This window comes from Protomyctophum bolini (genome assembly GCF_963924005.1).
Source record: "Protomyctophum bolini genome assembly, chromosome: 9".
In the NCBI taxonomy this organism is placed as follows: Eukaryota; Metazoa; Chordata; class Actinopteri; order Myctophiformes; family Myctophidae; genus Protomyctophum; species Protomyctophum bolini.
Window position 1 is genome coordinate 22,202,351 of NC_137870.1, and position 20,106 is coordinate 22,222,456.

The 20,106-nt window shown below is 40.3% G+C and overlaps 1 protein-coding gene across 1 annotated transcript; it reads right to left on the reverse strand.

The window, feature by feature from the left end:
* Positions 1–11,691: 11,691 nt before the first annotated feature.
* olfcv3 (olfactory receptor C family, v3) lies at positions 11,692–18,252 on the reverse strand (the record flags this gene model as incomplete). Its single annotated transcript, XM_080772863.1, has 8 exons — positions 11,692–12,593; positions 12,740–12,863; positions 13,445–13,669; positions 14,329–14,862; positions 16,037–16,228; positions 17,170–17,256; positions 17,457–17,745; positions 18,053–18,252. The coding sequence occupies 8 exons, from the start codon at positions 18,250–18,252 to the stop codon at positions 11,692–11,694; spliced, it is 2,553 nt and encodes an 850-aa protein (XP_080628989.1).
* Positions 18,253–20,106: the final 1,854 nt, after the last annotated feature.

Sequence of the window (20,106 nt, forward strand, 5' to 3'; positions counted from 1 at the left end):
TAATGCACCTGTGTGAATGAACATAATTTCATGTCCATCAAGGATTTCTAGTAATCAAGTGATCACATCTATACTTAATTTCCATGTCCAGGAGCCTGCATGCACTTTGTTTTTGACTCCTCTGAATGTCCTTTTAATTTTGTTCAAATACTCATCTATCACAATTCCTAAATCATCAAAGAAATCAACCCATAAGCAGCTAAGTAGTATATTTTCAAGTCTTGCAATGTGCCCCAAATCTTCCACCAATCCCATTCAGCCCTGCCTCACCATTGGATCTAAGAGACTTGGTGTGGTACAAGTCAAGGTCACTATGTTCCCCAATTTACATGTGTTCTGTCAGATTTGAACATGTATGGTTAGATGGAACATCATGTGTACACTGTACAGTATCCGTCTGGAGTCTCTGGACCCCTTGGGCTGTTTATATGAGTAAGTCATATAGTGGACTTTTAAAGTGCCCTATGAGCTGATACCAGAGGTACTGTTCTTGCTGCGTTGATGACATACAGTATAGACTCGTTACTTAGTAGTATTCAGAAATAAAATAAAATACTTTTAGTCCACATGTTGTATTTAAATTTGAGCCACTTTGTCTTCTTCTGATTGTGCTCGCTAACTGGTATCTACAAACCAATGGCATGATACTGTATATTCAGCAACTTGCATATCCCAATTTCCTATGGCGTTATGGCATTTTTCTATGCAGATTGAGACTTCAAACATAGTAATTTTCCGCTGGCATATAAAGGCAGGGGATGCTAGTGTCTGTGACTTCCAGAAAGTAAAGGGGACTGCAAACCGTATCTTTAGGAGCATTTCATTGCTGTCGGGCAGAAACCTTGTATTTCCATATTTCAACCATATTTCAATTTTTTATGTTTTTTCCTACTTCATAAAAGAGCATAAAAGTAGTGAAAATAGCAGATCTAGAAGCAACGTGCCACGATGCGCTGCACTGTGAGCCACGATAAGAGCTTGTTTATCGGCTATTTTTACTATTTTAAAATGTTTTTTTAAATAATCAAAATGGAAAGGTTTTGGACGTGCAAGGTTTCCACGTGGCAGCGACGATTTGTAGTCTGTACAAATGACAAGAAAGTGTGCATAATAATATTTTGTCATTGGTATCCAGCACCTGTGTGGAAGTGTTTATTTTATTATCTTTATGATTTTGTGATATGATTTTCACAAATAAAGAATAATCTTGACATGGCATTAAGGTTACATACCTTAAGCTCCTACTGTATTTATGTAACTATCCAAATATGTGTTTAATTTACTGCCATGTCACAGTGACAGCACTAAAGTGGAATCACTTACAGGGTTGGGGGGGGGGGGGCACACCCCTTTGCTGTTCCTTTTGAGTTTGAACCAAAAACAGTTTTTTGTATTTTTTGTTTTGACATCCATTTAAATGACACTACACTCCAATGTCATTACATTTTTAGCATGTGAGTGTACATTGTTTGAATGCTATAATCAACAGCTTTGTTGTTTTTCACAAAGGGAACCAAAACAAACTTTTTACACCACCTTTAAGCAAAGCAAATGATGTGTTTTATCTGTTATAGTGAGCACTTCACTTCCTCACACAAACGTAATTATTTTATTCTCTCTAGTATCTTGCACTTAACACATGTAGCAATACAAATAAGATGGGGAGGTTGTGTGATTCACCAGTATTTATGTGAAATACTACATTTTATTCCTGGTTATTGTTTTATTCTTTGATTTTGTATTTAAAATATAAATATATATACATATGCTGTACAGATTCAAAAAAGTATATTACAAAAAAAAAACTTTTAGAAAAAAAAATATTTATTTTTATTGTTTTGTAACTTAGACACAATACTGTAGCTCCTCTTTTGCCAGACTTACTGGAAGTGCCTCTTGACAATGTATTGCAAAGTAACTATACAATATATTGAGATTATTAGAAACTGTCACTAGCAGAACAGTGTTGATGTTGTAATGTGAAAATGGTTGAATAATAAGATTTATAAATGCTCTATATACGTGTCCGTCTCATTTATTAAAAAAAAAATCATTTTATGGTCAACCAAAGCTCAAACAGAACTAAAACAGTAGATTATTAGTCAAATTGAATGATTCCCAAAAACATGTAAAATAATATTGATTCAGGCAGCATGTAATTATACCATCCGGACTCAAACCTCGAACTGGGTGGGAAACCGAACATGAGTTTCAGGGGTGCTATATCCCTTTAATTCTGCCAGTTTATAACTTTCAATATAGCTTTCCTATCCATTGAGAAATCAGAATCAGAATGTTCTGTTAACCTCACCAGAAAAGACAGGTCTCTGCATGATTGTATGCATAGTCGACACATTTATATGTTGACTATTTACTTTTAAAATCATTGACAGCCTTGGTTTTTGGTCTTCCTTCTGCCTAGCAAGCTGTCCTGGTCCAAATACAGGAGAGTACACTAGTCCACACAGCCATATAGGTCTATATCCAAGATATATTGCCCACTAGATGGCAGTAGAATACAGAGACATTTCATGACAGCACAGCACTCTGTTACCATGATACTTTGACATCATCAGTATAATGTCAGTATCATGGTTAGTAGGTTAGTATTATGGTTAGCTGAGGCCAATATTTTGTAAATTCCTTTGCCAGCACTTTGTGGGTGTGATACATTCTTATTAGAGCCCAACAGTGTGTTTTTTGTCTCCACCAGCCGAAGGCATGGGGAGAATATGTTTAGCACTCCATCCGTTCATCCGTCCCTATAGCCGCATGTGAAACTATATCGTGCTGTATTTTAATCTCCTGCACCGTTGGCCCGTTTGATGCCAAACTGTGCATACACTCACACACACTATAGATGCCAACAACGAACCTCTGCCCCAATTTTTTCCACAACGGCCTGTTATAGCGCCACCATGAGGCTATTTTTTTCAAAACACATTTATTTACATTACTCGTAAACACTTTATGTACGGGCCCCGGGGTGCTTACGTTGGTCAGTCCCACATGCATTGGCCTGTGTACGGACCCCAGGGTGCTTACGTTGGTCAGTCCCACATGCATTGGCCTGTGTACGGACCCCAGGGTGCTTACGTTGGTCAGTCCCACATGCATTGGCCTGTGTACGGACCCCAGGGTGCTTACGTTGGTCAGTCCCACATGCATTGGCCTGTGTACGGGCCCCAGGGTGCTTACGTTGGTCAGTCCCACATGCATTGGCCTGTGTACGGACCCCAGGGTGCTTACGTTGGTCAGTCCCACATGCATTGGCCTGTGTAGGGGCCCCGGGGTGCTTACAGTACATTCATCAGTCCCACAGGCATTGGCCTGTCACTGTGTACCGACCCCGTGGGGTCTGTGACAAGGTCACCGGGAAATAATTCCCCATTCATGTTTCCCATTGTCATGATTTGTAAACTCGGCTGTTGGCTTTGTCCGAGGCTTAAATATATTTAAATAAATACCTTTTGAAACGCCTATGGAAAAAATGAATGGGGAATTATTTCCTGGTGCCTCGTCGTTCTGAGCGAAGCTCTTTTGATTATTTTCCTAGCGATTATTATATTATATTATATTATATTATATTTATAGCCCTTGGGATGAACAGAAATAATACGGTATCCTATCCATGCATGCTGGCAGAAGGGTTAATTTAACTCTACACTAGTCTCAGATAGGCCTATCTCTCTCTCTCTCTCTCTCTCTCTCTCTCTGCATGTATCTCCAAGCAAATACAGTATATCTTTCACCTTTCTCTCACAGTAGTTACGCCAACATTTAAGCATTCATTTGTTCATTGAACAGATTGGTCACAGTTGGGGGCATCCCAGCTGTCACACGCTCTGCCTTCTGTCTGGACACATCCTCGCCCACTATATCTGATGCTCTCTCAACCTTACCATTGACTCGACCCTCAACATCAACTGGTCTAGTACACGCATGCATGCACGCACACACGCACACACACTATGACAAACAACAAATCTTCACATTGCTTCCATGAATTGTTGTGTTTGTTGAACCTTTCAGTATGCAAGCACCATGATGACACATTGATTCTACTGGTATAGTGATGCTTTGCTTTCCAGGATATCAGTCAAAGCATTTTTATTAAGTCTAGGTAGGTATGGTGACGTGATATTGACTGTACAAAACAGACTGGTGCATTCCCACAGGAATCCCACACAAATTGCAAGCATTTCAAGCAGTTTGGAACAGGTTTTATGTGGGTGTGGGGGACAAAACTTTATTCATATAACCTTTGTGGGCAGAATGTTCATGCAGTGTGAGACGCACGCACGCACGCACACACACACACACACACACACACACACACACACACACACACACACACACACACACACACACCTTTTCCCCCTGTGCCACCTTGTTGTGTTTGTAAAATTGGGTGTAATTGATTGTGAAATGATACTGAAAAAATGGTACAGAAGTGACTTATGTACATGTGTTGTCGACTCACATGCATCCTTTGCCACTTACGGCATGCTCTTGAGGTAGTTTTCTCTTGAGAGGAGTGATTTGGGATTCTGTGTGGATGTATCATCCTGTTTACCTACTGAATCGGCCACTGGCTTTAAAGCTATAGGATAAATATCCACGCCAACTCTTGCATTGCAGAACAAAGGGAGGCTTTAGTAGGAAGTTTAGATGACTTTTGAACATTAGTGGAAGAAAAAGAAAAGAAAGAAATTACAGCTGACATACTCATGTAAGTGTGATTGTGGTAATAAGGTAACGTTATCTTTTCTTTTAAATAAATATGTGTTAATACAGTACATGCAGTATGTATGTATTACAGTATTGTAATGGGAATGGGATGGAATGTAGCCTAGGAAGGAATTATTAAAAAGTAGCTGAATGCTATTTTTGAGCTTCTGTAATATTAATATGTGATTCATTTTTATTTCCCATTTGAACATGCCACTTATAGTCTGCCTCTGAACCAGCTATCCAGAACAACTACAGTTATGTCCTCCTGGTTCACTGGGGGACCTTACTCAGTGCTGTCCCTGCTCCTGGTATGGCCGGTGAGCAGAGATGTGGGGATCGGAGTGAAGTCGGAGGTGGTTCAGACAGCCATGTCTGAACCACGTCCCTTCTGCTGTGGTGGCCTGCAGAGTCTCACACAGGATGGGGATTTAGTTATCGGTGGACTCTTTAATCTTCGTGACATGCATCCAGCCATAGAGACTTTGACCAAACCTCCCCTCTATAATCCCTGCACTGGGTACTGCTTCTCATGTTTACAGAGATTGCTGTATTTTTAATAGGCTACATAACACACTGTCTGCAATTTGGAATCTTCTGTGCATTTGCTTATTTTGTGTTTACAAAATTAATGATCACATGGCATCTGGTGTTTCTTTTCTACATGTACACACATATATGTGTGTATAATGCTTACCGTATTTTTTTATTTTTATTTTTTAAAGAGCATAATATCCAATTTATTGTCGAGATATACTGACTCGCAGTATACAGTGTGGACAGAATTATGACACTCATTTTTCAGAGCATTTATTTTCTATGCTATACTCTGTTAAAATCAAAATGCATGGTTCCTTTACTACAGATTTGACCATTCTCATTCTCTCCTGTTAGTTTGAAGCTTGCATCATTAAGGTATATGTATGCTATGGTGTTTACGGTGGATGAAATCAACTGTAACACCATGCTGTTACTGGATGTGAGGCTGAGCTATCACATTGTGGATGGCTTTGGGGGCTCATGGTCCGCTCTGCATGGAGTACTGTCGCTGGTTGGAGGCGACAGAGACAAATATAACTCAACAGCCCTTGTGCCTCATTCTGCTCTGTCTGAACAACTGAGAGGTAGGCCTATACTATAGCTTTCGTGTAATTCTGCTGTGTTCCTTCCTAACAAAATCCAGTGAAATAGAGAATGCAATTTAGATTTTGAATGGGAAAACTGTATATAATTTGATGTTAATTGAAGCAATAAGTTATATTGTGTGACACATTAATTTACCCTGCACTCCTCTTTGTTTTTTGATACTGTTGTTAGGTGGCAACTCAGCTCCATTGGTCATTTCTCATGTGTCCTCCTCAACAAGTGTAATACTATCACTGACCCTGTCACCTCTCTCTGTACCTGTTGTGAGTTTCACACACACACACACACACACACACACACACACACACACACACACACACACACACACACACACACACACACACACACACACACACAGTGTATTTCATTCAAACATGATGTATGACCTTTTCAACTGGCACACCAACCACCTAAAAAAGCTTGTCTTGATTGGTCCAGTCAGTGGGTCCAATCTTCAACTAAACAAGTCAACTTGACAGTGCTCCGCTGAATAGCGGAGCACTGTCACCAATCAGGTAGTCAAATATAATATTGTAGATTATGTCTACTAACTCATTTTAAGGTGCCTACTTCAGTGTGCAGTGAGAGCTGCCCCCCAGGAACTGGTGTGGCCAGAAGGAAGCGGGAACATGTCTTCTGCTTTGACTGCATCCCATATACTAAGGGGGAGATTAGCAATGTGACTGGTAAGGTGTCTGGTGCAATTCATGATGCTTATGACATTGAATATATTCTGTGGTACATTACCACAACATGACCATATTTTAAATATTCAATGTCTTCAGTATGCATATCTTTAATACTGTGCGTGCCCAAATCTCTGCCCTTTCTGGCATGTAGTTATTCAATTATTTTAAGTTGACTTTCCACAGAAATTGTCACTCATGGGTCTCTCTGAGTGCATTCTATTTAAACTTTATTCTCATACCTGTGTTCATCTTTAACTAACCAACTACTTGAATACTCAAGTGTTCAAAAGTTTTTTTTAATATCAATGCATTGCTGTATTTAAAATGGATTCATTTAAAAAAAAGATCTAAAATATGTGAGAATAGCCAATCGACAAGCTCACAACACTCACAAAACACTGTGAGCTTGTAGATTGACTGTTTTCACTATATTTTAAATAGTGGTTAATTCCAAATATATTTTTGTAAGTTACAATAAAGTCTGTCCACCACTGTTCATTCTACCAGGTTCTCTCTATTGTGAGCGCTGTCCATTTGAGTTCTGGTCTGATCCTGAGCGACCTCCCTGCATCCTCTCCTTTAAGGAAAACTTGGGGATTACTCTGACAGCAGTGGCTGTAGCTGGTGCCGTAGTGACAGTGTTTGTGGTCTTACTGTACATCCGTCACACTCCTTTGGTGAGACTGAATGAATATCGTCGTCACTACCCAACAACGCATCTAAATCACCACCGCTTTTCTGACTGTTTCTGCACTGATTACTTCAAGGTGCGAGCCAACGACTCAGAACTGAGCTTCCTGTTTCTGTTGCCACTCAAGCTCTGCTTTGTCTGTCCGCTGGTGTTCATTGGTCTTCCTTCAGTGTGGTCTTGTCAGTTCCAGCAGGCAGCATTCGGGACCAGCTTTGTCCTTTGTGTCTCCTGTCTCATTGTTAAGACCATAGTGGTTGTGGTCGCATTCAGCTCAACTCGACCAGGTGCTGGAGACGTAATGAAGTGGTTTGACCAGCAGAGTGAGAGTGTCTTCCTCTTCACCTCGATACAGGTGAGTATACTGATGGAAAAAATAATCCTGAAATTCAACTACATTTAACTTACGCCATTTTTCGTCCATTTCTTTTCAAATCTATTTTAATTGAGAAATATTTTCATACTGTATATTCATCCAGGTTATCTACATTCCATGGGTATCCATAAGTCCCCCTGCACATGGCCTAGGTGTGAAGGGGTCAAAGATGAACCTAGAGTGTGCCATAAAATCTGTGGTGGGCTTTGCTCTAGTCCTGGGTTGCATAGGCCTGCTTGCCCGCTGGCCTTCATATGTCTACTGCTGGCCTTCTACTTTCAGCATGCTGATCTTCTGTGCTGTGTGGATGGCCAACATTGTCCCTGCCTATGTTAGTTGTCCAGGGAAGTATTCTGTTTCTGTAGAGATGTTTGCCATCCTGGCCTCTAGTTATGGTCAGCTGATCTGCATATTCACTCCAAAGTGCTTCATCCTCCTCCTGAGGCCTGAGAGAAACACCAAGAAACATATTTTGTCCAGTTTGGAGAGTTTGTGAAAGTCATGACTAAACCTGCAAATGTATATCCTTTCATGTTTCATTTTTCTTTAATGACATTGTGCGATGGGCTTAAATATGGAAATAAAATGTAATGAACTGTCATGTGTTTTTGTATTGTGCATTTTATTAAATAATTAACTTGATATCAAAGAACATCAAAATAAACTTTACAGCTATTACAGCTAACCAAATGGAATAAGGGAATATGCTACAATGTTTTGTCTTTGATGTTCTTGTGCATACAACGCTGCAGATGCAAACTTTGCTAGACTGGCAGTCAGAGGATTATGGAATCACACAGCAGCAGCAAAGCTTGTAAACACTGGTTGCAAATTTAATTCACATTCTGAGACTGGCAGGAAGATATTATAGTAAACAAATGAATAAGGCCTTCCTTTGTACCAGCAGCTCCAGTTGAACTGTATAGTCGCCATGAATACAAAACTGATTAATTGAACTATAGGGAGGCCCCTGTTTTCTAACCTGCTTTTTTAACCTGCTATAGTATGCCGTACGACAGTGATACTCAACCTCAGGCCCGCGGGCCACATCAGGCCCGCGGGACCATTATGACTGGCCCACCAATGAAAATCTAAAAAAAAGAAGAAAAAAGAATCTGGAAAATGAAATAAAAATAAATAAATCTGAATGAAGTTATCTTTAATTACATTATTATAAGTAATACTATTAGAGTTGTACTATTACTCGAACGAAAATAAAAGCTTGGGGGGGGGGGGGAGATGCAATGCAAATGAAAGACATATACTGTGTATCCCTATTCCCTGACATAATTTTATAGCTAAATGGACAGAATTCTATTTTATTTGAATGATGAAACCCAGCTGCCATTAATAGTTGGAAATGGAAATGGAAATTGTGGAAATTGCGGAAATTGTAATTGCGGAAATTGCGGAAATGGAAATTGCGGAAATGCGGAAATGGAAATTGCGGAAATGGTGGAAATGGTAATTGCGGAAATTGCGGAAATGGTGGAAATGGAAATTGAGGAAATGGAAATTGAGGAAATGGAAATTGCGGAAATGGAAATTGCGGAAATGGTAATTGCGGAAATTGCTCTTCACTTATAGCTCTCTATTTTCAGGTAGATTGTTTTATTTTACTCAGTCAGCCATATCACTACTCATTTTTTTTCATGAAAAAGGTCATAGCTGGGTAATCTATTTTCAGGCAAATTGTGTTTATTGTATTTTATTTTACTCAGCCATAACAATTTATTTTCTGTTAACCAACTTGCTGGCTGGCAGGCAGGCAGACAGCTACTCATAGACAGGCAGACAGACAGACAGCTACTCATGGAGAATTGGACAGGCAGGCAGTCAGACAGCTACTCATAGACAGGCAGACAGACAGCTACTCATGGAGAATTGGACAGGCAGGCAGACAGCTACTCATGGACAATTGGACAGGCAGGAAGGCAGACAGCTACTCATAGACAGACAGACAGCTACTCATGGACAATTGGACAGGCAGGAAGGCAGACAGCTACTCATAGACAGACAGACAGCTACTCATGGACAATTGGACAGGCAGGAAGGCAGACAGCTACTCATAGACAGACAGACAGCTACTCATGGACAATTGGACAGGCAGGCAGACAGCTACTCATAGACAGACAGACAGCTACTCATGGACAATTGGACAGGCAGGAAGGCAGACAGCTACTCATAGACAGGCAATTAGGCAGGCAGGTTTAACCACTTATTCTTGATTGATTGATTGATTAGCCCTCTTTTTCTCCTTCAACACCAAATCTTTGCTGATAATAGCCGATCTATAAGCTCAAAATGCATCAATAATCACATAGCAATTCCTTTGACATCATAGTTTTATTTGAAGATGAATGAATATATGATTAACAAGATACAATATACACCATTGCATCAATTCAGGAAATGCAAAGAATGTTTTGCTGGGTGAAATCTATGTTCATGATTGGTTGCTGGTACAAAGGAAATTACCATATTTGGATAAGATATTGCGGGCTCCATTTTCGTCACCGCTAAAGCCCTTATCCCTAAACTACTTTGCCTTTTTTTTTTTTACTATTTTTCAAAATATTTTTGAATAGTTAAAATGGCCAGTCTACAAGCTCACAACGTGTCAATGTAGATTGGCTAGTTGAACTATTCAAAATTATGTTTTTACTAACTTCGCAAAGAAGTTTAGGGATAAGGGGTTTAGCGGTGACAAAAATGGAGCCCATCATGTTTGTTTTTCGTTTTTTCCAAAAATGATGTTTTAACAAATTCAACATAAAGGTGGAACCAGGGCGGAACAAGGCAGAAAGAGCCTGCTGGTTAGTCAGTTAGGGACCAATCAGACGGCTGACAAAATGGTGAATTGGATCAAATTTCACAGAAACATTTCGAGTTCAGGATCATCATTTTCGGACCCATGCTCTACTCAGTCATCATGTGATCAACATGGATCTGTCCGCTTTTCCATATTTCATTCCGATTGGCTATAAGATTGCCCTCCAAAGTCTGTTTTTTGAACAACCTGCCTCAAATCATGAACACAGCGTGCAATGTCCGTGAAATGTTTCCATATTCCCACTAGGCCCAGGGAGAAATCCCATTTAAAAATGTTCAAATCAGCCTCATGGTGGCGCTATAGCATGCCGATTCATGTTTTACCTATAACTGCAACGATCTGTAGTAAAAAACGTTTGCCATGCGTTTTTACAATCTGCCATGCCACCAGGAGGCTGACAGCTGACTTATGTGGGCGGCGGTGGCTCAGTCAGGGGTAGAGTTTCCGGATGGCAACCGCAAGGTCGCCAGTTCGAACCCGGGCTCCCCCAGAGCTAGTGTCAAAGTGTCCTTGAGCAAGACACTGAACCCCTAATTGCTCCTGATGTGCTGGTTGGTGCCTTGCATGGTTTCTTCCGCCATTGGTCTATGAATGTGTGTGTTAATGTAATGCACAATCTATGTCAAGCGCCATGGATAAAGGTGCTATATAAATGCACCATTTACCATTTTATGTGAAACACATTTTTTTATTAGTCCTTCAGATTTTATCCAAATATGACACATGATCTAAAGTTTGCAGGTGTGGCCAAAATGTCACGAATCATGAACACAGCACCCAATTGCTGTGAAACTTTGTATGCACATTTCAACAATTACTGCCACCCTTTTAACATTGCCCTATTATAGCACCACCAGGAGGTACTTTTTTTTAAAAGACCTTTTTAAAAATGATATTCCATTCTGGTCCTCATTATGCAATAATGTGAACTTTCCTGCATCAATAAGTTATTTCTATGTTCAATGTGTCTTTGCGTTATGAGTTCAATTTATTGCAGTCCCCTCTGGTATTTCTCAGCACTTGCTGCTCTGGCACCACTTTTCCTTCAAGTATCTAAACTACAGTAGAGTAAAAATCTCCGGCTACACTCTGCTTCTTTGCACATGCAATTGTTTGATGGTATGTAATTATAGTACCATAACAAAACCAGAAGATACTAATTAAAAACCAACTTTTCAACTTTGAGGTTTGATATTTAACCCTTTTAAATATGTAGTTTTACTCTGTATTATTTCTTTTGTTTCCCCATGAGATGCTGCTTAGTATTCTGTTCTGGTTTCAATAGAATAATGTAACACTTTGGAGAAAACAGGCAGACCAGCAGGCCAAAGCTGGAAGCCAGAATAGCAAATGTCTCCACTGCATCTGCATAATTCCCGGGAGAACTGATATACGCAGGTATGAATGCTACCCACACAGCACAGAAGATCAACATGCTAAAAGTTATGAACTTGGCCTCATTGAAGTTGCCAGGCAGTTTCCGAGCCAGAAAGGCCAAAACAAAGCACAGAAATGCTAACAGGCCAATATAGCCTAGAACACACCAAAAGGCTAGGCTGGAGCCCACACTGCATTCTAAAATAATTTTAGAAACTTCATACTGCATATTTCTGTAAGGAATGGGAGGGTCGTCAATGAGCCAGGCAGCACAGATGACCACCTGAACCAGGGTGCACGTGAATATAATGGCTCTCTGCTGTTTGGGCCCCAACCATTTCATAATGTTATTTCCAGGCCTGGTGGCAGTGAACACAGCCAAGACTACTAGCGTCTTACCTAGAATGCAGGAGATGCACAGGGAGAATGTGATGCTGAATGCTGTGTGACGCAGCATGCAGGACCAGGCGGTTGGTTTCCCAATGAACACCAGTGCACAGAGGAAGCACAGGGTCAGGGAGAGCAGGATGAAGAAACTAAGCTCAGAGTTGTTTACACGGACGATGGCTGTGTTCCTGTGATAGAGGAAGACTATCAGGACAGCTACGGTGAGGCAGGCACCCACCACAGCGATCACTGTCAGGGCTATGCCCAATGTATCATAGTCCAAGTACTCCACTCTCTTGGGGATGCATGCTGTTCTCTCTGTGTTTGACCAGAAGTCTTCGGAACAAACTGTGCAGTCTATAGAATCTATAAAGAAAAGAGTAAGGCTTAGGACAACGTTTTTATTGTCCATCTCTCTCTCTCTCTCTCTCTCTCTTTATATTAAGTCAATGCCAGACAGGCCCAATTTCAGTTATTGCCATATTATCAAGACAAATACAAATACAACTCACTTGTCTGATTACTAATTTTACCGCTGTCACATGGTACACAGTCAAAGCAGCACACAGGCTCACCACGACGAACAGCCTTCCTGGATCCTGGGTGACAGCTGGTGCTACACACAGACACAGGTACCTGAGGGGGACAGAGAGATGTGGCTCAAATGTTGTCTCTATCGACTAGTGCTTGCTTTTATGACAGCCGAGCCTATACAATAATATAGATATCTATTCTACATGGGATACATGGCTGTTACATGCTTTCAACTTGCAAGGTTCAGCTTCATGAATTCATATGCTTGCTGCAGACCATCTAAAACCTACGAAATCCCAAAAGTAAAGACATAGTTTCAACTTGCATAGTCTTAGTGCCTTTTGCCTTGAAAATGTTTATATAAATGTTCAGTATATTTAGATATATACTTCTCAAATTTAAATATTTCTGCCATGAATATGCCATAAATCATCATTAGTCTGTTTTGCGTACAAATTAATGTGGCAGTTTATAAACTGTAGCCTACAGTAATTCGTACCCATAAGGAATAAAACAGTAATACATGTGATAATAAGATCCGATGGTAATTAACCTCCTGATGGTGTCAAAGTCATCCTATCTAATCTAGATTAACCTGTTGACCTGACTTACCTCCATCTCAATCTACAGAACTTCAACAGTTGACATCTGATGTAGGTAAATACACAGTGTGAGCAGCTTGCCTCGCTCTGATGCCCCGCCCATGTGATCTTTTCCTGGTGGATAACCAGCTCCGTCCCTGCATCCTTGGTGCCATCAAACAACCCCACGTTGACAAACTCAATGTTTCCCTCTGTGCCCCTCTGCCAGTTGATGACGTCATAGTAGGGTATGGAGTCGCCTTTCAGGTCAAAGTTCACCTCATCCCCAGCCATGCTGAATGCCACCTCCTGGAGATAGTACTGGAGCTGGGGGAAAAAGCAATGATATATAGTTTTAACTAAAGTTATTTTTGAGGGGCACTATCACCTCCAATGTCTGACTTTCGGAAAGTATAGGCCCCACCTGGGCACTAGGACCCTGCATGCCTGCAACATTCCTTTCTGAGTCTTAAAGACAAAACACTTTAATGATAGTGTTTTATCTAAAATGAAAGACAGTAGGACTTTAAGTAGTGTGTTAGTTTGGTTAACCAGATGTTACAACATTGTTACCCAAATCGGCACTGTCAGGTGGAAACCTGTCCAAAACCCTTCCCTTTTCATTATTATTTTAAAAACATTTTTTAAATAGAAAATCTAAAAGCTCACAACGCGTCACATGATCTCACATCATGATGTGTTGTGAGCTTGTCAATCGGCTATTTTCACAACTTTTGTGCAACGCTTCCTGGAGGTCCAGCATTAATTTCCAAATGAATAAACATAAAAGGTGTAATATGGAAATACAAGGTTTCTGCCCGACAGCAACTATAGGTCTAAATGTTGTGTCTGCCAAGGCATATACTGTATTGCTCATTGGTGTACCATGAGACAAGTTCAGATGTGCCTTGGGATTTTGTGACAACCACATTATTATTTCGATTTACTACGGTATATCAGTAGGCCTACTTAGTGCACACTCATACCTGCCAGGGATGTATGTTGCTGTTCTGAGCACATGAACTGTTATAGAAGGGCCCTCTGCCTGGTGTACACAAGACGAGGTTGTGCAGGGAATGTGCAATTGCATAAACAGCTTTGTAGACATTGTAGGCCACCCTGGGACTTGAGGTATTCATATAGGCTGAATGCTGCTCCAAGAGAGCTTCTTGCCCTGAACAGGGTGACAACGGGGAGCCAGAGGAGGGCGATGGCGAGCAGCCATACAGAGCCTCCCACAGTTCCTGAACCAGTGTGTTAGAGGGGTACATTTGAGGATCGACTGTCTGCAGGTATTCTCTGAGGCCTGGGATGTGGCCTTGTCGGATGGCAAAGCCGATGGTTCCTCCCAGGTAGGGGTAGTACTCACGCCCTGCGAAGACGGAGGCTGTGACCCAGGCCTCGCTGGCTATCCACTGAAGCACTGGCATGTTTTGCTCCATGTAGTCCTTCAGGAAAGGGGTCATTTCTCCCTCCGCTGAAAACACAACCACCACCATAGACCCGGAGCTACGCATCACCTTTCACAAAGAATGACATTGTGTGAGAGGAGGGCAAGGTTATTAACTTATAATAGTTAACTGAAATGATCAAAATAACTGTTGGGGAATTGGGAATTGGCTTTACTAAATTGGGACTTGAAGGGGAGAAAATGTTTTTATTTTGTCTTGACGGGGCATGTTTTGCACAACATAGTCATAGTCTGCCCATGATCTCTGTGATTTATACGTTTATTACCTCTGAGTCACTGACACTAAAATCTGATGTTATGAACCTGTGACTTGACATCCATACTGTATATATATGCATAGAAAGAAATACAGATACAAAATTATAACTGAAACTGTATTGTATTTACAAAACTAACTAACAATCTTGGAAAAATAGTGAAAATAGCATGATCTACCAGAGCTTGCCATCACTGCTATAAGAGCTACAAGAGCAGCAATTGTAGATCTTTCTAAATCAATCCTCTGACAAATACACCATATTTCAATAAAAAACTAATCCAAGCTAAACTGAAATGGATAACAAACACTCAAAACAAAATAACAATAAAAACAAATGAAAAATGCAAAACTATCATTACCGTGGAGGAGGGAAGAAGCAAGAGAATGAGAATGACCAGGGTAGGGGGAAATTAAACGACCCTCGTCCCTAAATTAAATTAATTATAATGGCGTACTTGGAGAAAGCGTAAGCAGCAGCATTACAATTCATCAGGATTTAACCACTTTAAGCCTGGCATCTGAATTTTAAAAGTTAAATAAATACAAATCCATAAAATGTATAGAAGATGTTTTGAAAATCGAAGATCTACATTCTACAAGCTCATCATGCATCATGATGTGAGGTATTGTGGGCTTATTAGTTTAGTAATTAGTTGTTAAGTTAGAATATGTTAGTACAATATCAGTGGTTTTGATCGAAAACAAATAGTTGCTGTCTGTGATCCATACAAAAATGGACCACTATGGAAACAAGTCTCATGGCTTTTTGTATCATCCATTTGGTATGTTTTCAACTTACTTAATCATTATATTTTAATGTATATCTTTTTTTGTGCCACATTTTTTTCAGCATCCATTTACCTGCATAATCTCCAGGGCCATTTGGTATGTTTTCAACTTACTTAATCATTATATTTTCATTTATATCTTTTTTTGTGCCACATTTTTTTCAGCATCCATTTACCTGCATAATCTCCAGGGCCCTTCGCCGGTTGTAAAGTAGGGGGATCATCTCTTGATAGGCTACACACACACTTGTGCCCTCTAATTCTCTAAGCAGGCCCAGCACAGCAAAGCGACCATATTCATGGTCCCCCCGCACCAGCCCCACCCATGTCCAGTTGAAGCGCAGCAGAAGCTGGGCAATGGCTTTGACCTGAGATCAGTTAAAAATATATATGAAAAAAGTGTTGGTACAGTATACCACTGGTTCCCAGACAGTGGGTCGGGACCCATTTGTGGGTCGCGGACACATTTTTATGCGTCCCTTTATTTGCTGGTTCTTACATTTTAGTTTTTAATTATTATTTCAAAACATTTTAAAAAAAACATTCCAAACAAAACAAAGATTTTCCTGAATAAACCACTCAATTCAATGATTTTTGTTAGTAATGTCTAATGTCATGAAGAAATCAAAGAAAAATCAAAGAAATCCATAAATAAGATCACAAATATTTAAGAAATAGTGAAAATAGCTGATCTACAAGCTCACAATGCGTCGCTTCGCACCACGCTGTGAGCTTGTAGATCGGGCAAACATCTAATGTCTGTTTTGGGTCACAATCTAAAAGGTTTGGGAACCACTGCAGTATATGGTTGCTGCAGGAACCTTGTATGTCAACCAAAATCATAATTTTTCAGGACATGGAAAAGAATAACCTGCCTTTCAATGGATCCAATGTCATAATATTATTATAATATATTATTATTTAAAGGAGAATTCCAGACCAACAGTTTTCTTACGTAAGAAAATGTTAGTCTGGAATTCTCCTTGAAACTCTAATGTAGCTGAGGTGAAAATGTGGTTATTATTTTAGTAAAATGATTTAAGTTAATACTTTTCATTGATGATTCAATATTAGAAAACCCACAGGCAGACTTAACCACTGTATCTTTAACAATGTTTCAGATATAGCAAAAGAAGCAGATCTACAAGTTATATTTTCTGCTTTTGAGTAAGACAATTGTATGACAAAGTATGGCATTAATGTACAGAAGAAAAACATAAAACGTTGAAATATAGGCTGGACAAATCAACAAGTTGTATGTTTAGATATGTGATATTTGCTTTGACAACTGCTCATCAAACACTCTCACCTGATAGTCATCATTAGGGATCACTCTGAAGAATGTGGGATACTTTCTCCTGTCACTGAGACACGCACAGGATGAAAAATAGCTGATCTGGGACAGAAGTAAAAATAAACAGTTAATAGTGCAGGGAAGTTAGTCATAATGTATCATGTATGCATTTAGCAGGCGCTCGGGGTGACTTAAAAAGGGCCATACAACATGGGTCAAGTTTCACGACAGGGGGGTTTCTGAGATCCAAATTGCTATTGCTATATTTGTTTCCGATTATAAAGCAACATTATTAACCCTACCATTGGGATCCTGAAGGGCTGAAGGATTCTTGACACCACAATGGACTGAGCAGAGCCAGATTCTCCAATGACAGCGAGGAGAGGGGGGGCACCAGAACACTTTGGTGAATTGACCTCATGCAGTCCATTCAGCACAGCCAGAGCAGCCCTCTGACCCGTCAGAGGGTAAGCACACGAATCAAAGATTTTATAACCGAGAGTGTGATTGGGCAATATCTCTTTACTCTGGTTAATCTCCTCAACTGCCAGCCTCATAGTCTGAGCCCAGCGGAAAGCCCTAGGATCAAATCTATCACACATTGAGCACAATTGGAAGAAAAAGATAAATTTAGAAGAGACTGAGGTTAATTAGCTTGACATAGGCCTACTGTACATGTAAAGAGGTTGTGCCTCTTAATGACAATGCCAACCTATTGCTGTGAATAATAATAATATGTATTAATGGTTAATTGCTTAAATAACATGTTAACAGAAAATATGCAGGAAAGAATTATAGCTGAACCTTCTATATTAGAATTAAATGGCATGACTAACTTGTTTTACAATAAGTTATATCCCCTATATATAATTTCACTGCAAATTGTTGTGAAGCTCACCCATTGCACTTGACTGCTGGTGGTCTATAGGTGCTGTTGAGGTCAGGCATCTCCTGGTTGTAGTGAAGGGGGAAGATTCCCCCAATGACATAGTGACCCTCAGCCACAAAGCTTGGCTCAAAGCTGCTTTGCAGAGAGCACTCCTTTGCTGGGGACAGGTCAGAGCTGTAAGGGGAACTTGAGGTAACAGCTAAAGTCATGGCATAGACAGGATATATCAGATTAAATACAAATAGACAAGTCATTGTGTTATGCACCCATCTCCAAACAGAGGGAGACAAGGTCAGGAGACAAATTACCTGTAGGCTATATGTAACGCCTGCTGCTCCACGATGCATCTCATTACTGATAGAGTGCCACTGGATTGGGTATTTGTCTACCGGTCATGACTAATTAATTATTACATGTTAACTAATCAAATTGATTAGACAGACAGTTCTGATGAAATAGTATTCCCAAAGTGTGAAAATCATAACAATTATGCAGTGGTCTGTTTGCAATGAATCCAATGCTGGCCTATTTAACATAAGGATTCATTGCAAACAGACCACTAAGGGGCGAGCCCAACTCGCTTGCAATAGTTTTTGAAAACCTTATAATATAACCATACCTAACACCATGCCAAAAATCAAAAACGTGCACAATCTTGTTGATTTCGGACGAATTGGGACCCAGCTACAACGGAAACAAAGACAAATTTTGGGTCTGAGAGGCTATGTCATCAAATGGTGTAGTCACGGTCCATGGTTTAAATGTAGATTAAATAATGGAAGCCCCCATAGGTCCCATGTTAGACCCAGAAATGTTGGTTAGTAAACCACTTGTCTTTTTTTTTAGACCAAGGAGTGTTTTTTTGTGCAAAAATAATGCTTGGAATGGTGCCACTGCTACATAAATAATGATGACATTTTGAATTATTTGCCTTATAGGTTGTTAATGGTATGGTCACATATTATGCTAATTACTCAAATTGCTCAACAACTTTTAGCAACCAAGCTGAATTTGATCTAATAGGCCTATAGATAACATTTCTATCATAAGAGTTTATACTAATCACCAAATTTCCAGTAGACTACTTGACATGAAAATGGTTGAAAACCACTGGCCTTGACACAGCTTGACACTCCCTGGCCTGAGATAAGAAGCACGCTCTTTAAAATCCTCTGGTAGCCACGCCCCCTCCCCCTCCACACGCCTGCTGCAATCAAACAAACAGACAGACAGACAGTGCTAGTAGTAAAAACAAAAAACGGTGAAATAAACAACTTATAACTTTATAGTACCTCATGGAAGTTGAGTGGAGTCTGGGTTGTTAGGAAGTGAAAACTAGCTGCTCAGTCACAAGTAGTTTGAACGTTAATTCATCGTCATAAACTGCTTGGTCGATTTGGTTTTATTCTGGTGAGTTAGCTATCTATGCTAATCAATTAGCATTAACGTGTGTGTGTGTGTGTGTGTGTGTGTGTGTGTGTGCGTGCGTGAGTGCGTGCGTGCATGCGTGAGAGAGTGAGTGAGGGCGAGATGGTGAAATGAACCAACATTACACAGGTGATTGAAGTGCTGTGTGCATGGGTCCTATACATTTATAGAATAAATATGTTTTGTTTGGGGGTGTCGCAGCAACAGCACCAAATTAGAATAAATTATTCTTAACTGTTTACCAATGATGGTTTAGTTGAAAGTGATAAAGATTAAACCAATTGTTACAGCCTGAATTGCACATCTAGATTTCCGTCTCCAGGGCATGTCCAAAGTCCGCACAGCGTCCTTCCTAAAACATATTAAATATCCGATATAAAACTAACATTATGTGTATATACGTACAACTATAGCCTAGGCTGCGTATTTTGTGACAGAATAGAATAGGCTATGTACTAGTACTACTGATGGCTACTATTAGGCCGTATATATGTTGTAACCGGTGAGCCGGTTTAACGTGAGAGCAGATCAACTTGAAATCGCCTCGCCTCGCGACGGAGGCGCGCCGTGTCTGGTGGCCTTGAGCCACGTAAGGCACCGCCGAGCGAGGCGCTAGCCGAGCGAGTCGCCGTGCC